Source organism: Heptranchias perlo, chromosome 7 (genome assembly GCF_035084215.1).
Source record: "Heptranchias perlo isolate sHepPer1 chromosome 7, sHepPer1.hap1, whole genome shotgun sequence".
Classification (NCBI taxonomy): domain Eukaryota; kingdom Metazoa; phylum Chordata; class Chondrichthyes; order Hexanchiformes; family Hexanchidae; genus Heptranchias; species Heptranchias perlo.
Genome location: NC_090331.1, coordinates 25,329,705 through 25,347,212, shown reverse-complemented (window position 1 = coordinate 25,347,212; position 17,508 = coordinate 25,329,705). Strand labels below are relative to the sequence as shown.

Here is a 17,508-nt window from a genome sequence, read left to right as displayed (position 1 = left end):
TATAGCATCAGCTGAAGCGTAAATACATCAAAGTAGCCAATATACTGGTTACTTTCTCACAGCAGCATGTTGCAGGAACGGAGCCTGCATGAACACTCCCTACTGAGGTGTTAAGTCTCCTTTAAGGTCACTTCAGTTTGCTACAGGAAGAAAGCAATTTTCTTAAGCTGAATTTTATTTTAAGAGAGTTTGTGCCATTATCGGTTGTTGGCGCCAGATGTGAATTTATAAATGCAGAGTAATTACAATACATGCTAGAGACATGCAGTACTTTATAGCACTTTAGAGTGTCAGCTTGGCTCACTTGGTAGCACTCTCACCTCTGACTGCTGAAATGCTCTTGGTTTACGACCTCTGGGTTTTGGAGCAACAAAGACTGCTCCACCTGCACCTGCAGGGGCAGACTCAGCCATCGGGAGAGGAGGCAGCATTTCGGGTACTGGCTGGGGGGTGGGGGGGCCGCAGAGGGTGAGACGTGGGAACGCTTTTGAGTGGTGTCCCCACTTCCATGTCCCCTTTTGCCATCATCTCTCTCTCGAGCCAGCGCAACATCACTCCCGCCACTTTGTTGGCCAGCAGGTTGGTGACCAGATGTGCCCCGTTCTAAGGCCACGGATAAGGTATCTGTCTGCCTGTTTAAGGCGGCAGACATGTTGGCATCCAGCGTCCGCCTGGCCGTTGTCCTGGCCTGCATGAACTCATTAGAGAGCCGTGCTTGAATCAATGGAGGCTATCATTCTCTCCATCGCAGACATTCCCGCACTTACCTGCGCCACCAGTCCACTAACAATGGAGTTGGACTCCTCCACCTTGTCCACTATTGTGAAGTGTGTGGGGCACATTTTCCAGCACCTCGCAAAGGTGTGGTTGTACCTCTATCATTTTCATTCTCAACGATGGCCCCCAGGGTTCAGCATCTATGTCCAGCTGAGCAGAGCTTAGAGAGGAGTGTGCCCCCCGACGCAGACTCCCCACAGCTGCCCCTGCCACCAGTGTCTGCTCGTGCTCACTTGTGAGTGGTAAATCACCGGATGACAATCCAACCAACTATCCAACATGATCCACCGAAGTACCAGTATCTGCACTGGTGCATAGCTGTATGTCATGTGACGGTGAACCCTCAGAAGGAATGAAATCCTCCGGAATTGCTTTCTTCCATCGCGGCTCTTTCCTCTTGAAGGCGTGAAGGCCCTGGAAGACAACAGAAGCCGATATTAATTATTCATCGGAAAAGTGACAATCTTTCCGCTGACCATACTGAGGCACGGAACAACAACAACAACAACAACTTGCATTTATATATCGTCTTTAACGTAGTAAAACGTCCCAAGGCGCTTCACAGGAGCGTTATCAAACAAAATTTGACACTGAGCCACATAAGGAGATAAGGAGACAGGTGACTAAAAGCTTGATCAAAGAGGTAGGTTTGAAGGAGTGTCTTAAAGGAGACAGCGGTAGAGAGGTTAAGGGTGGAAATTCCTGAGCTTAGGGCCGAGGCAGCTGAAGGCACAGCCGCCAATGGTGGAATGATTAAAGTCAGCGATGCACAAGAGGCAAGAACTGGGTGAGCACAGAGACCTACGAGGGTTGCAGGGCTGTAGGAGGTTACAGAGCTAGGGAAGGCGAGACCATGGAGAGATTTAAAAACAAGGATGAGAATCTTAAAATCGAGGCATTCCCAGACCGGGTGCCAATATAAGTCAGCGAGCACAGGGGTGTTGGAAGAATGGGACATGGTGTGAGTTAGGATACGGGCAGCAGGGTTTTTGATGAGCTCAAGTTTATAGAGGGTGGAAGATGGGAGGCCAGCCAAGAGAGCATTGGAATAGTCGAGTCTAGAGGTAACAAAGGCATAGATGAGGGTTTCAGCAGTAGATGAGCTGAGGCAGGGGAGGAGACGGGTGATGTTACAGAGGTGGAAGTAGGCGGTCTTGGTTATGGAGTAGATATGTGGTCGGAAGCTCAGCTCAAGGTCAAATAGGATGCCAAAGTTGCGAACAGTCTGGTTCAGCCTCAGACAGTGGCCAAGGAGAGAGATGGAATCAGTGGCAAGGGAACGGAGGTTGTGGCGGTCTTCCCAATATTTAGTTGGAGAACAATTCATACGAACATAGGAACATACGAATTAAGAGCAGGAGCAGGCCATTCGGCCCCTCGAGCCTGCTCTGCCATTTGATAAGATCATGGCTGATCTGATGGTGACCTCAACCCTACTTTCCCGTCTACCTACTATAACCTTTGACTTTTTTGTTAATCAGGAATCTATTTTAGCAACCATACATTCAGTCTCTTCATCCAAGTCATTGATATAGATTGTAAATAGTTGAGGCCCCAGCACTGTTCCCTGTAGCACTCCACTCATTACATCTTGCCAACTTGAAAATGACCCATTTATGCCTACTCTCTGTTTCCTGTTAGCTAACCAATCCTTTATCCATGCTAATATGTTGCCCCCTACACCATGAGCTCTTATTTTGTGTAGTAGCCTTTGATGTGGCACCTTGTCAAAAGCCTTCTGGAAATCCAAGTACACCACACCCACAGGATCCCCTTTATCCATGTTGCTTGTTACTTTCTCAAAGAACTCTAATAAAATAGTCAAACACGATTTCCCTTTCACAAAGCCTGATTGCATTGAGATTTTCTAAGTGCCCTGCTATAACCTCCTTAGTAATAGATTCTAGCATTTTCCCTATGACAGATGTTAAGCTAACTGGCTTGTAGTTTCTTGCTTTCTGTTTCCCTCCTTTCTTGAATAGAGGAGTTACATTCGCTATTTTCCAATCTGATGGGACCCTTCCGGAATCTAGAGAATTTTGGAAAATTAATACCAATGCACCTACTATCTCTGCAGCCACTTATTTTAAGACCCTGGGATGAAGTCCGTCAGGACCTGGGGACTTGTCAGGTTTTAGTTCTAATAATTTTTTCAGAAACCTTTTTTTCAGACTATTGTAAATGTTTTAAGTTCCTCCCTCCCTTTCACCTCTTGATTCACAATTATTTCTGGCATGTTATTTGCATCCTCTACAGTGAAGACGGACACAAAATATCTGTTCAATTCATCCGCCATTTCCTGTCCGCTTTTTCCTTGTTCTCCATTATTAATTCCCCAGACTCATTGTCTAGAGGACCAACACTCACTTTATTTACTCTTTTCCTTTTTAAATACCTGAAATACTATAAAATCAAATCATCATGTGTGTGAAAGATGTTAAAGTTCTGTCACCAGCCATCTGCGGGTTACCAGTCTCTCCATCTCCAACGGATAGGCATGCAACGGTACGACTGATCTCCATGGCCGCCTCCTCTGCATCTGTCAGCTGGACTATTTGTGGTGGTTCACCTCCAGTTCTGCTCCTCTTCCTTGCTTTTTGCACTCTTTTCTCCTACAAGGAGAGAAAGAACAGACCTGTAAGTGACTGAAGGTGACGTATTCACCCGATGGATGCATTGTTTTGGGTGAGGCTGACAATGAAACCGATACATCAGAGGGTGACTATCAGACAAAAGCATCACATTGCATCAGGATTGGAGTGAGTGGGAGTGGTGGGTGCACAAATGGGGAGGTGAGGAAGTGCACAGAAAGAGAAGGTTAGTTGATGCTGAAACTTAAGTGGGTGTAAGGAGTGATGTGATGGAGTAGGCTTGCCAAGACAGAGTGAGAGGGGGGCGTTGCATTTCACAGGATGTGGGTGAATCAGCAAGTGTACTCACTTTTCCTAACCTGGTTAGGTCATTAAACCGCTTCCTGTACTGCAGGCAAGACCTGGGCACTATGCTCCTGCTGCTCACCTCTTCTGCCACCTCCAGCCACGCCTTCTTGGTGACAGAACTGGGTTTCTTCCTCCCATCACTGGGATAAATTACCTCCTTCCTGACTCTCTCTACAGCTAGTTGTACATCTAGGGAGACATCAGTAAATCTTGGCGCTGTCTTTACTCTCCTGGACTCCATTTCTCTTTTCTCCTTCAAAATCCATTCTTGGACTGGCCCTTTAAATAGTGCGCTTTAAATCGAATCATTCGGATGCACAGTCGGCCCGCTGGGCAGCTTGGATACCCGAAACCTGGAAGCAAAGGTAATTGACTGCAATCGAGATACGATCGCAGATTTAAACGTGCTCACTTTGCTTCCGGGTTCCCCACGTGCAAATCCACCCACCCACAGATTTTTTTGCCGCTGTGCTAAAATTTATGGCCCATATCTCTAACATGCATTGTAAGTACATAGCCTTTATTAGTTCAAACCTGGTGGCAACAACTGAGTAAGGTACCAACTTTCTTTAAAATAAAATTCAGCTTAAAATCGCTTTCTTCCTTCAGTAAACTGAAGGGGAGCTCTTCCTAGATTGAGCTTGAAGAGCATTGTTGAGAGTGTATAGAGACTTATTCTGGATTTTGATCATTCTGTACTTGAACTAGGCTGATACAAGTTTCAGAAAGATTGAAAGTGGTCTATCCCCCAGCATTGAAATCTTTCACCTTTATGGGCACAGGCTTCACCCAAATACTGGAATATAGTTTATTCATGTTGCTGACTAAAACAGACTACTGGATACAATCTGTAGTTTAATCATTTTGTTTTTTTTTCCCTTTGTCTTTTTTATTTCCAGGATTATAACCAAAGCATCGGTGAATCTAATGTCATCGCAGAGTTTAGGCATCGTATTTGGACCAACTCTTCTGTGGCCTGAACAGGAGACCACAAACATAGCAGTATACATGATGTACCAGAACCAGATAGTCGATCTGATACTCTCAGAGCACACTGAAATCTTCGACCCTGAGGGGAAGTGAGGATGCCTCTCCTTCAGTAGGATAGTGGCATACTCAGATGACTTGCGTTTTGTGAATATTTGGATAAGACCGTGGTCCTGCTGCTTGGGGTAAATTTTAACCCCATGAACGAGTGGGTTGGGGGCGGATGGACAGCTAAAACTCGTAAAAAAGTAAAACCCGATCCCAACTCACCTCCAACCCGCCCACTTCCGGTTTTAACGGAGATGGGTTGAGGGGCGGGCGACCAACCCGCTCTCAGGAGCCGGGTTGGTCAGTAAAATCTTTTAAGGAAGCCTCGGGACTCCATTTTAATAGGTTTTTTATTTTTAATTCCTGGGGGCCGGGATTCCCGGGCCTTCTACTTCACGTCACACAAGAGGGGGTGAGAAGGCCCGGCTCAGCAGGTATGTGCCTTTATTGCACTGCTTGTGGGCCAGGAGGAGCAGGAGTGTTTCCTCCAGGCCCAACAAGCCCACCTTCCGCGATCCCACACATGCGATTGGCAAACCCCCCTCCCCTTGTCTGACACCCCTCACAATCTCTGACCACCCCACGATCTTCGATCCAGCCCCACGAAGTCCAACCCCCCGCCGATGTCAGCCCCCATGACTGAGCCCCTGATGACCCCCTCCCACCAATGACCACCAGGCCTGATAACTCCCCCCGGTGACCGAACCCACTCCCAATGACCCCCGACCCGGAACCCCCAATGACTGACCCCACCCGAAGACCGACACCCCGATGACTGCCCCCCAACGACCCCCAGCCCCTTCCGTGACCCCCGACCCCGACCCCCAAGATCGACCCCCCCCCCCGTTGACGGACTACCCCCCGATGACCCCCGACTCCCCCGATGATCCTCCCCCCCCCCCAATCTAAGACTTACCTGCTGCCGACTGCTCCCTGGCTCCTCTCCCATCCGACTGACAGCCGGCCTGTCAATCTGGTTGGCCTGTTGGGCGGGAAACCTACAGAAAAAAAATTAAAGACATCCTTATGTCAAAATCGTAAGGACGTCCGGGAAACCCGTAATTTGGGGTTTCCTGTCAGGAACACCCCCCCCCCCCCCCCCGGCCCTCTGCCAGGCTCCCTGTTAAAATTTACCCCCTTGTCTTTGTTTACTTTTTGTATTCTCCCTCACTGTGTTTTCATTTGTCTCATCCTATCTAGGTGATGTTTGCCTGAGGCTAGATTATTGTTACTCCATTTTATCATCACTAATTTATAGTTACTTTATATAATTTTAAATTACTTTCCCAAAAAAATACAACTTGGGAAAAAAAAGCCTCTATTTTCATGGAATCGTTAAAGTCCAGTAAAGTTTTTTGTATCTGTTGGTCAGCCATACTGCAGTCAAATTCACAGTGGCATGGTTAATTGACCAAACAATGACTAAAAGCAATAACAAACTTTAATTTGCTACATCTTAGTAATTAAAAGATATTAAATCTGTTTTTTGAAGGGCAAGATTTTTTTAATTATACTTTTTTAAAGGAACAGTCCAGGGAATATCTCATACCAATTCTATTGGCAAGACTTTGCTGGGTGTTCTTTGAATTCAAAAATATCAAGTTATTTTATTTCTTCTTCCACAAATTTCTCACCATTAGTACTGGGCTAAGCATTAGCTAAAAATGGAATTTTTCTTATTAGAAACATACTAGCCTCCCAGCAAACTGGCCTTTTAGATTTTTCATGGAATGTAATATGTAAAAGAGCTGCTCATGGGGTTGCTCTTAGGTTATAAACCCTTACAACTCATCCAAAACTCTGCTGCCCCTATCCTATCCTGCACCATGTCCCATTCGGCCATCATTCCTGTCCTTGCTAATCTACATTGGCTCCTGGTACCCCAACACCTCGAATTTAACATTTCTCCATAGCCTCACCCCTCCCTTTCTCTGTAACATCCTCCAGTGCTCTAACTATCTGAACTTTCCCTTTTTCCTTTGTCCTTATAACTGGCAGCTGCGCCCTCAACCACTTAGGTTAACGCTAACGCTCTGGAATTTTCTCTCTACACCCCTCCCTAAACCTTTGACCAAGTTTAATCCCTAGTATTTGTTGAGCTATAGGATCTCATTCAGAATATTATAACTGGCTTCAGTACTTGAGGGAGGAGAGCAACTTAACAAAGGTTCCTACTTCACTAACCCATAGTCCTTGCTGGAAAGTGCATTGGCCTAGAAATTTTGGGATTAAGTGGCCTCCTAAGCCCCTAATATGACGGGTAGAAAGCCGCAAGTGTGGTAAAGGCCAAAAAATCAGCATGAAGTGCATATAGAGGCCTAATGCCTGTTTGAGACCCCACTGCAAGATTGGTTTGTCCTGAGGCAGCCAACGCCTTAAAGGGATTGCCTGTTAGACCTTAACCAACAAAGTACGTTTTTAAAATATACTTACCTGAATGTAGAGCCAGAGTGCTCCCCCCCACCCCCACAGTAAAAAAAATGAGTGCCACTGCACCAGCTACCGATTTGCTCCCCCTGGCCACCGCTACCTCGTGACCTGGTTATCTCCCCCTCCTCACTTACCTGTGGGCCACTCCTAGCTTCACAGCAGCCCAATCTTCAAACACGCTTCACTGGGCGAGTAGCCTCTTTCTCTCTGCAGAGCATCTGCTTCATAAAAATGAGGCCCAAGGCCCAATAGCAGGGGTGCAATATGGGTGCGCCTAAATTTCTAGGCCCCTGTATGTTGACATCAGCTAATGATAAGATCAAGATTGTCTATTATACCCCAAATGGTTGAATAGCCCATCAACACACACTGCCTAAGGTTACACATGAAGAATTAGTCACTTGATGAAGTACCAGAGGGTAGCCAGCACCTATGGGACCATACCCCTGTATTTACCTAATTTACTTATTTTTGTTATTAAAATTAGGTATAATTAGTGTATTTCTCCCCCAGACTTAAAAATACAACTTTTATGAGACATTTTCTGATGTTTTCTTTTAATTATGGGCACATAGCCTTATTCTTGAGTAATGAAAGTAGCCTCACAAACAGAAAAGTTGTTATACATTACCTTTGAAATTGGATTTTTGATGTACTATTTTGCTTTTCGCCCTCGCCAAGTTGCCTTTTCACTTTAGCAGCCTGTCACATTCAGCCGGTGGGAGGTTTGTCTCGTGCCAGACAGTTTGCTTTATGTTAGACAAAATTCTGACTGTTTCCTCTCACTGAGGTGAGAAGCTTCATCTTCCCACCTAGCAATCTGGCTTTGAACTGATGTGGAGATGCCGGTGATGGACTGGGGTTGACAATTGTAAACAATTTTACAACACCAAGTTATAGTCCAGCAATTTTATTTTAAATTCACAAGCTTTCGGAGATTTTCTCCTTCCTCAGGCAAATGTTTCAAGATCTCCTTGAAGCCTACGCATTTATACATATTGAACAATAATACATGGTGTTTACAGACTGCCCCTGCAACTGCCCGTTGCCAAGGCAATCACCGTGTTCAGACAGAGAGGTGTTACCTGCAGAACCTCCGAATACACATTCAACAAAAAAACAAACAGGGAAAAAAAACAGAGAAAAAAAAACACAGAGAGAGGCAGAAACATCCGGAAGGCAGAGAGAGCCAGCAAATGACCCATTATATTAAAAACAGATAACATTTGTTCGCTGGTGGGGTAACGTGTAGCGTGACATGAACCCAAGATCCCGGTTGAGGCCGTCCTCATGGGTGCGGAACTTGGCTATCAATTTCTGCTCGACAATTTTGCGTTGTCGTGTGTCTCGAAGGCCGCCTTGGAGTACGCTTACCCGAAGGTCGGTGGATGAATGTCCATGACTGCTGAAGTGTTCCCCGACTGGGAGGGAACCCTCCTGTTTGGCGATTGTTGCGCGGTGTCCGTTCATCCGTTGTCGCAGCGTCTGCATGGTCTTGCCAATGTACCATGCTCTGGGGCATCCTTTCCTGCAACGTATGAGGTAGACAACGTTGGCTGAGTCACAGGAGTATGAACCATGCACCTGGTGGGTGGTGTCATCTCGTGTGATGGTGGTATCTGTGTCGATGATCTGGCATGTCTTGCAGAGGTTACCGTGGCAGGGTTGTGTGGCGTCGTGGACGCTGTTCTCTTGAAAGCTAGGTAGTTTGCTGCGAACGATGGTCTGTTTGAGGTTGGGTGGCTGTTTAAAGGCGAGTAGTGGAGGTGTGGGGATGGCCATAGCGAGGTGTTTGTCCTCATTGATGACATGTTGAAGGCTGCGGAGAACATGGCGTAGTTTCTCCGCTCCGGGGAAGTACTGGATAACTTCTCCGCTCCGGGGAAGTACTGGAAGTACTGGATAACTGATAACACTGATCACACATGGTTGGTGGACTTAAGGGTGTGAGCCAGTATGGTCTGATTCCCAGCCGATGCTAATGTTCTTGTCAATAAACCACTTGCAATGGGGTGTGAACTAAGTTTAGCACTAATATCTGGTTCCCATGCATCATTTCCAACTTATTATTGTGTTTATGGATTAACAAAGAGCTGAATGAGCTCTGCATAATGGTTCAAAGGGCAATGCCAGCAGGAATTTATATGTGGCAAGACCAGAATTCTCATAAGATGGTAGCACAGAAGTACAACTCTTTAGAGCAGCAATAAACTGATTTGATTTCCAAACTTTTGCTGTGGAGAGGGGCTGAATGAAAAGGCAGGTAACTCCCCGAGAGGCAACAGCAAATGAGAGGGAGGGTTATCCATTGGCTTCTCTTCGTGCCTCCGAGCTGCCAGTAAACATCAGCAGCTAGGAGGCACCTTGATGTGCAATGCCCACCTGCCTATCCTCTCGTCTATTAAGAGGATACTGGGGCTAGGTTATTACTGCAGCTACTGAGAATAAAATAAATACCCCTGCAAACTTTATTTTAAAAAACACACAAAAACACACATCAGGTTTGGATGTATTCAGTAATATCTAGGCACTTGTTGCAAAATCAAAAATGGCCAAATTTGGTGAGCGGATTCCTCAATACCTCTGAATTAGATTCATTTTTGAACATGTCTTGCAAGACACAAAATTCCGATGACGGTGTAATTTTAAAATAAAAATGTGGTCATTATGCACCCCCACAGCTTTAACGAGCTTTGACATCGTCAAGTTGATTTGACAATACTGATTTCATTATGCTGGAGCACAGAAGAGAAAATATGCTGTTTGTGTTGTACAGTATCTGCCTTTTCCTGGAAAAAGCAGGTTTAGAATAACATCGGAAATTGGAAAAAAAAGTGTAACTCAACTGTGTAGCATATTGCATTCTTTAGGAACCAGATGTTCAGATGGACCATTTTCAGCCAGTTGTTTTTTTTTTGTTTGTTTATGTGGCAATGTGAGCACAGTGAGGATTAAAGAGATTCCAGGTCTATTTCCAATGGCTCTTCAGCACTGAGTGTGCTCTGTGCAGTCAAACTGACTACAGGAAACAGTTTGTTTTTGATTAATTCTAATATTACTAGATTGGGCCTTGCATGGTTCAATCCTATTTTAATATTCAACGACAAATGGGAACAAAGGCCTTTTAAATAAAATAAATGTTCCAGAATGACCAAAAGATGCCTTACTTGTTTCAGCTGGCCTTCGACTTCATGTAACAATCACAAATAAAATGTACATTGGTTTCACCAACATTTGCTATCTTACCTACAAAGTATTTTATATTTGAATTGTAAAACTAAACTGTATAGCTACCAAACCAGTATTGCTATTCCAGAAAACAATGACAGTCCAAGCTTTGCCATATTTCTCCAGCATGTTATCTCTGTTTTGAAAACAAAAATAAAAGCAGAACTGCTTAAGCCATCTGTTATCTAATCTGATTTTTTTTCATGTTTTCTTTTAAAGGTAAGATATTCCCAACTCATGTGATCCCTTGCACCATGCATCATTTTTAGCCCAGATAATGGACTGATGACCTGTTCCTCAGCCTCTACCAATGTTACATAGGAACATAGGAATTGCTAGATGATAAAAGGTCCATCTAGTTTTCCTTCTACCATCCTGGTACATCGCATGATACAATGATAATGGAGTTGTTGACTCATCATAGCAATCAATCTCTTATCAATTAGTCTACAACTGACCCGGAAATAACACAAGGAAAAGCCCAGTAGTGGAGAGCTTTATGAACCATAAAAGTTACCTTTTTCACCCTAAGCATGCTACATTTACCACATGTCATGTCTCAAATTACTCATATACTGTATCCCAAAATATTATTTTTTTAAAAGAAATCTATCTGATTTGCATTTGAATGAATCAACGCTAACTGCTTCTATCGTCTCCCTAGGGAGTCTGTTCCATTGATTGACCACTCGTTCCCTGAAATATAATTTCTGCAGATTAGTTTTGAATTTACTCCCCTTCAAGCCCTCTGGTTCTACTGTTCTGGACACAGTGAAATAGTTTGTCATTGTCTACATTATCGAACCCCTTTACAATTCTAAAAACAGCAAACATATCACATCTCAAACTTCTCCTTTTCAGTGAGAACATACATTTAAACTGGTCATCTGGAGACATGTAAGACAAGAGGAAGTGAGCACCTGACCGATTCTCCCTTCCTAGCTCTGGGGAAACACCTTGGGGTCAATATTAACTCTACCAACCGCCCCCCCCCCCCCCCCCGAAGCTGGGCGGGAGCGGGTCGGGCGGAGGGTTCAAAATGAAAAATAGCACAACACTACTCCAACCCGCCGCCTACGGCCTCCTGCCATTTTTACGGCGGCGAATTCCGTGTCGTGTCTGTGTTCTGCTCTTGAGAGGCGGGATATTTCATTATAATATTTAAATCAGGCTCCCACATTGCAGTTGGGAGCCTGATTTAAATTTAATATTGGCCAGCCAGGTTTCCCAGGGCTCGGGACACCTGGCAGCTAAGTGGAGACGGGAGCAGCTGCATCAAGCAGGTAAGTGCTTTTTATAGCACCGCTTGTGAACTAGGAGGAGCAGGAGTGCTCCCCTCAGCCCCTCAAGCAAACCTTCTGCCGATTGCGGCCTCTCCTTGATGCTGCAATCGGCCGATTTCCCCCCCCCGCCCAACCCAGATCTTTGCCTCCCCCCTTCCCAATTGCCAGGCTCCAAGCCTCCCACCTGCCCCCCCACCACCACCAAGCTACGATATTTTCCGATTGCCGGGGACCATCCCTAACGGTCCCTGGCTGCAGCCTTCTACCACGGTCTTTTCCGCCCGGCAGCTGGCCAGCCTGTCAATCTGGCCGGATGCCAGACAGGAAATGGAATTTTAAAAATGATAGAGATCCTGCCGTTGAATTCGCACGGCCTCTGCGTTCCCGGGATTTTCGAGATTCCCCCCACCTCCCGCAACCGCCCTCCCCACGCTCCCTCGCCACCTCCCCATAAATATCAGGGCCATTGTCTCCCTCCAATAAACTCTAATCACAGAACTAGAGAACAAGAATAGAAAAACTCACATCTAAGGCAGTTAATGCTGTGGTGTTTAACTCCTTCATAAGTATAAGCATAGGTTATCAAGAAATGTAAAATGGAACTGGCCGGAGTTGAATCTGTACATTGTAGTATTAGAATGGTATGTGCAAGTTTTGATCAATTAACTTCAGGGGCCAAGGAGCTATTATATTGAATTTCTTCTGGGTCACCTGTCATTGGTTCAGTAATTTTTTTAAAAATTGTGCATGGGTCTAGCCCTCAATCCTGGCCTTGGACCCCACCACCACCAATGGTCAGGTAGGTATACCTGGTCTGAGCACGTGTACCTCCATGAACCATACACCAGCTCCGCATCAAGGCCTGTGGTATGGGAATTCACAACCGAGGTAGTCCCCATCACAGCCCCGTGCCCGCCACCTTATGATGATGGCCAAGTTTTTAGTTGGCGGTAGTTCTTCTGTCAACAGGCCATTGCGGATACTTTCGTGCAAGGCTGGGACCCCACCTATCTGGGCCTTACCCTAGTTTCCAGCCTATCCAGTGGAGCCCTGCCAAAATGACAACGGGACTATGCTGAAACAGCCATGGATTTTCGGGACCAAGTGAAATATTCAGCATAAAATATCCTGCTATCAGACTTTTAAAAAATAATCTCTTTTAATACTTTCCACTGACTTTTCTGGCTGTAAAAGCATTCTCCTGTAATACACCATCACCAGTCAGGTGATTAATATCTCGCACTTTTTCACGTCTTAAAGATTGTAGCAAACACTCACTGACATCACCCCACCGGGATCTCAGCTCGCTCTGAATACTGGTAAACCTTTAAGGATTTGCAACGTCCATGAATTATAAATCAAAGCAATATCTATTATAAAAAGTAACACTATACAGGAGGAAGTTAAAGGCAGTAACACAAGCTCAAGGTTCAGATTGCACGCATAAACAACTTGAGCTTACTTTTGCAGTTTACAGTATCATCTTGCCAGCCTTGTAGTCCCCCACCCCACCATTCCCGCACCCCCCCTGCCAATCTTTTGCTCTATATTTACCTTGCTCAGATATCTGTTTCAGCTTGGGTTCTGCAGATCTCTTTCTCAGAAGCTATGCTACAGCACCTGACTATGACAGGAAAGCACATCAATTCTGCAAACATGCAATCTCACTAGGTACAAACTAATCTTTTCTTTCTTCATATGAACTGAAACCTCATAAATTAATATCTCCTAAACAGAGGTCTTTTCAATTTTGCATATTTTCAAAAGCCTTTGGTTGAATCGAGCCAGCATATAGGGAGAATCTGTGATTTGTTTTATGAGCAGTGCATAGGAAAATTAAAGATACTTTAATGTAGACATTCCTAAAGGGCCTAATTAGTGGAAAGAGCATATTGTTAGTTTAATGCAATTAAAACAGGCATTGCTGAACATGATTTAAGATTCATAGTGATATGATAAACCTTATTAACATGACACTCTTTAGTCTGATTTGATCCTTTTAACCAGTCCACCGTGTAAAAGGTACAGAATATTTTTTAGATGGTTTGAATCTGGATTTAACCCTTGCTTGCTCAGAGAGGTTAAAAGCATGCTTAAAATCATTTGCACGATAGATTTGTCTGACCAAAACAAAATGAACTTCAGTTAGAATCAGATGTGAAGATGCTGAATATTTCGCTAATAGCCACTGGAACTACATGCTCAGATACCTCAAGCCTGCCACACTGAATGGAAGAATGACCTCTTTTTCTTGCCCAGCTCACACCCGCAAGGCTAGTACTTAAAGGGGCATTATTATTAGGACAAGTGACTTATTGCGGCAAGTGATATGCTGTCACTGAGATGTGCTCAGAAATTAGCGGTTCCACTACCTCTGGGACGTTAACACAAAACTGTTACATTTGAACAGCAAATTGCACTAAATACAGTAAGTACGGAAGTTCACCGGAGTTTTTCTACTGGACATCACATCACACAATGCTAAATCACTTGCTCCAATCATCACCTTACCAGGGAGTTTCTTGGCTGCCTCATTCCCTATAATGGCCTGCTCCAAAAAAATTGATTTCCCACTGTATAAGGAAAGTTCCACCTGCAGTGGATGCTGCAGGATGAACTAGCTTTCACAGAAACTATTTATTAATCTATTCTTAATACAGGCATAATCATGGTAACAGCATCAACTCCATCGCTGCATAAACTTGACAAACACCACTCCAATCATTTTACCAGGGCAACAATACTCCCAGGAGACTCGAGTCAAACAGAACATGATTTAGCTCTTTCTTTGAATTGCATGTTTTGCCTATAGATAGGTAAAAAAAAAATCACTGTAAACCAATCCCAATTTCTCTACCTCAATATAAGATTCTTGACCAACCTTAATGATCACTAAAACTCAAGTTCCCTGAAACGGAACTTGAGGCTTCAGAATGTGAAACAGACCATAAGATCCAAGAGGTCCCATGTTCAAGGGTGGTTCAGTGAAAAATAAAGCAAGATGTTTTGTTTATTTAACGTTTTTTCACCCCAATTCATCTTTTCATTAACCACCTCCTAATCACATTCAATTACCCATTTGATAATGTAGACTAGTAACGTTCTCTCAGGCCATTGCCATACTTTGCTATAACTGGCCACTGGATGCACAAGAACAACCTGAGCTTACTCATCACCGCCATCTTCCCCTCCCACCCTAGGGTAAAACGCCTCCTTTGAGATTAGGAAATTCACCACGCAGTGAATCACAGGTAGATAGCAATTTCCTGTTTCACTGTTGTGGGAAAACCATTGTACTGTGCTGAATAACCAGTCCGTTGGCTCAATGTCACTTCTGATTTTATCAGTGAAATGAGCACACCATGTTTTATACAATGAACTGTTAGAGATGTGCCTAATACTCTCAGTAACAGCACCACCCAGTTACCATTCTGTTATGGTGTTCAACAAGCATTCATTTTGTTGCCAGTCACCCATATGCACTTTGTTACTGCAAGTAAATTAGATCAGAGTGGTTACTTTCAGTCATGCAAACAAGTCATCCACTATATGTTCCTGAACCTCGGTATCATCAATGACAGCAGGGTGGAATTTTCATCTACAGCTATCTTGTTAACACTGAACAGTACTGACTTTCTGTAGGATTTTGCAAAGAAGGAATATTCTTCTCATAGCATACCTACAAGAATCTGTAAAGCTGCAATCCTAATTTTTAAGTTGCAGAATTCATTCTGCTGGAACTTTAATAGGTTTCTGCCAGAAAAACGTCAAAGTGCTGTGAATTTTATACACTATAATATCCAAATCATTTTGTTTCAGAATTTATTTCCATTCTATTCCACCTAATTAATGATCTAGTCTCTGAATCAGTCAAAGAGTGCTGCTTGGTTGATTGTGATTTCTTGAAACTGATCTAAAATTGACATAAAGTGCATTGTAAAGTAAAATATATTATGCTCAAAATGAAAGACATACTTCTGACCCTAAATATTCCACTTGTTCTGGAACCCCTTAACCTACAAAAGTGGTTATTTATCATCTAGAACTTTCTGCAAAGGGTAACACAAAAACAGAGAATTTCCTTTTGACTATTCCTTACTTGTTTTAACATAATAAATTCTATCTGCTGTTACATAGGTTGAGAATTACAGCACACTGAGATACTGGGCTGAACAGAGAAGCATTCAGAGGAATCCTATGCAAAAAGACGTTTTAAGATGAGTATCACCTAGGGAAGGCCTAGTCCTCAAAAGGTTAATTGAGTAAGGGGGGGAAATGCAGTTTTTAAATATAAATGTCAAAGCGCTACAACAGTATTGATCTGCACAAGTGTACATCAGGCAAAACCAGCACCTATAGTGGCGGAGGTGATAATCCCCTTTCAAAGAGTTTGTTCCTGTAAAGGGAAGATTTAAAATTAGCATGATAATGCCCTTCAGACAAAATACTTGACAGAAAGCAATCAGTGACCAAAATGAGTAGTTAAATTAGTAATCTTGTGAAATACCAGCACATTTGAAACAAATCTGTGATTTTACCACATGTTCTTGTCCAGACCTCAGCGTGCTTCTCAAGGACAGTTTGCAAAGAGGGAAAAAAGTGGAAAATTGCTTATGTTTGTAAATGTTGTAATCTAAAGTCTGAAGCCTAGAACCTATTGATGGAGATACAGTATCAGCAGGCAAACCCTTAATACACTTGTCTGACTTTCCTCTGTCCAGTATTTTAGAGGACTGTTAAAGCCATTTAAAATAAATTTGGTAATGCCTAAGGTAAAGTAGGTGACAGAGGAATATCGTATGAATGAGTTAGGTATTTGTCTGCTAATATGACTAATTTGGCATCTCAGTCAAGCTTATTTTGCTGTTCAGTGGGAAAAGAATTTAAAGTGTTGGCCCTGCTGCATAATATACCTGTGGACAGCAAATTTACTGATTCTGCAGCTATCCTTTGTGCTGGCCTGGAAGGAACTAGATGCATAAGAGTTGAGGGCTCTGATCACCTTGCGGAACGTGGCTGCAATTCTCCTTGTAATAGACGGCACAATTCTGTAACTGCCTTATTGGTGAACCAGAGCATGCAGAGGAGTTTCTCCTCGATCATTGCCAGGTAGTTGTTTGTGGGCCTATTGGTGGCATATTGGGAGCTATGACCAATTTGTCTCTGATACCACCTGAGACCTTGGCATTCTTTTTTTGTTCTCTTAGTCCCCTTCCATTAAATCCAGTGGATAGAATTCCCCATAGCTTGCACTTGAATGGTAGCAAAAAGAAATGAGGAGTGCAATTTTAAGGAATCCCTTCCCAACAGGCCAAAAAACTGGATCTCCTTTAACACCCAGGAAGAGAAATCATCAAACTAGCAGGCTTCCCCATTATTTGCTCTGAATTTTAACTTGAAATAAAACTCCTAGGATGAGGGGGTTATCTTATGAGGAAAGGTTGGATAAGTTGGGCCTGTATACATTGGAGTTTAGAAGAATAAGAGGTGATCTTATTGAAACATATAAGATCCTGAGGGGATTTGAAGGGGTAGATGCTGAGAGGATGTTTCCCCTTGTGGGAGAGACTAGAACTAGGGGACACAGTTTAAAAATAAGGGGACTCCCATTTAAGATGGAGATGAGGAGAAATTTATTCTCTCAGAAGGTCGTGAGTCTGTGGAACTCCCTTCCCCAGAGAGCGGTGGAGGCAGGGTCATTGAATATTTTTAAGGCTGAGTTAGATAGATTCCTGATTAACAAGGGAGTCAAAGGTTATAGTAGGTAGACGGGAAAGTGGGGTTGAGGTCACAATCAGATCAGCCATGATCTTATC

The 17,508-nt window shown here is 43.8% G+C and overlaps 1 protein-coding gene across 1 annotated transcript in view; it reads left to right on the top strand.

The window, feature by feature from the left end:
* arhgap15 (Rho GTPase activating protein 15) overlaps nt 1-8,376 on the top strand; it is a 576,367-nt gene extending 567,991 nt beyond the window's left edge. The window contains exon 15 of the mRNA XM_067987193.1: nt 4,616-8,376. Within this exon, the coding sequence (XP_067843294.1) occupies nt 4,616-4,799 (184 nt within the window). The 3' untranslated portion in view covers nt 4,800-8,376. The remainder of the gene's footprint in view (nt 1-4,615) is intronic.
* Nucleotides 8,377-17,508: the final 9,132 nt, after the last annotated feature.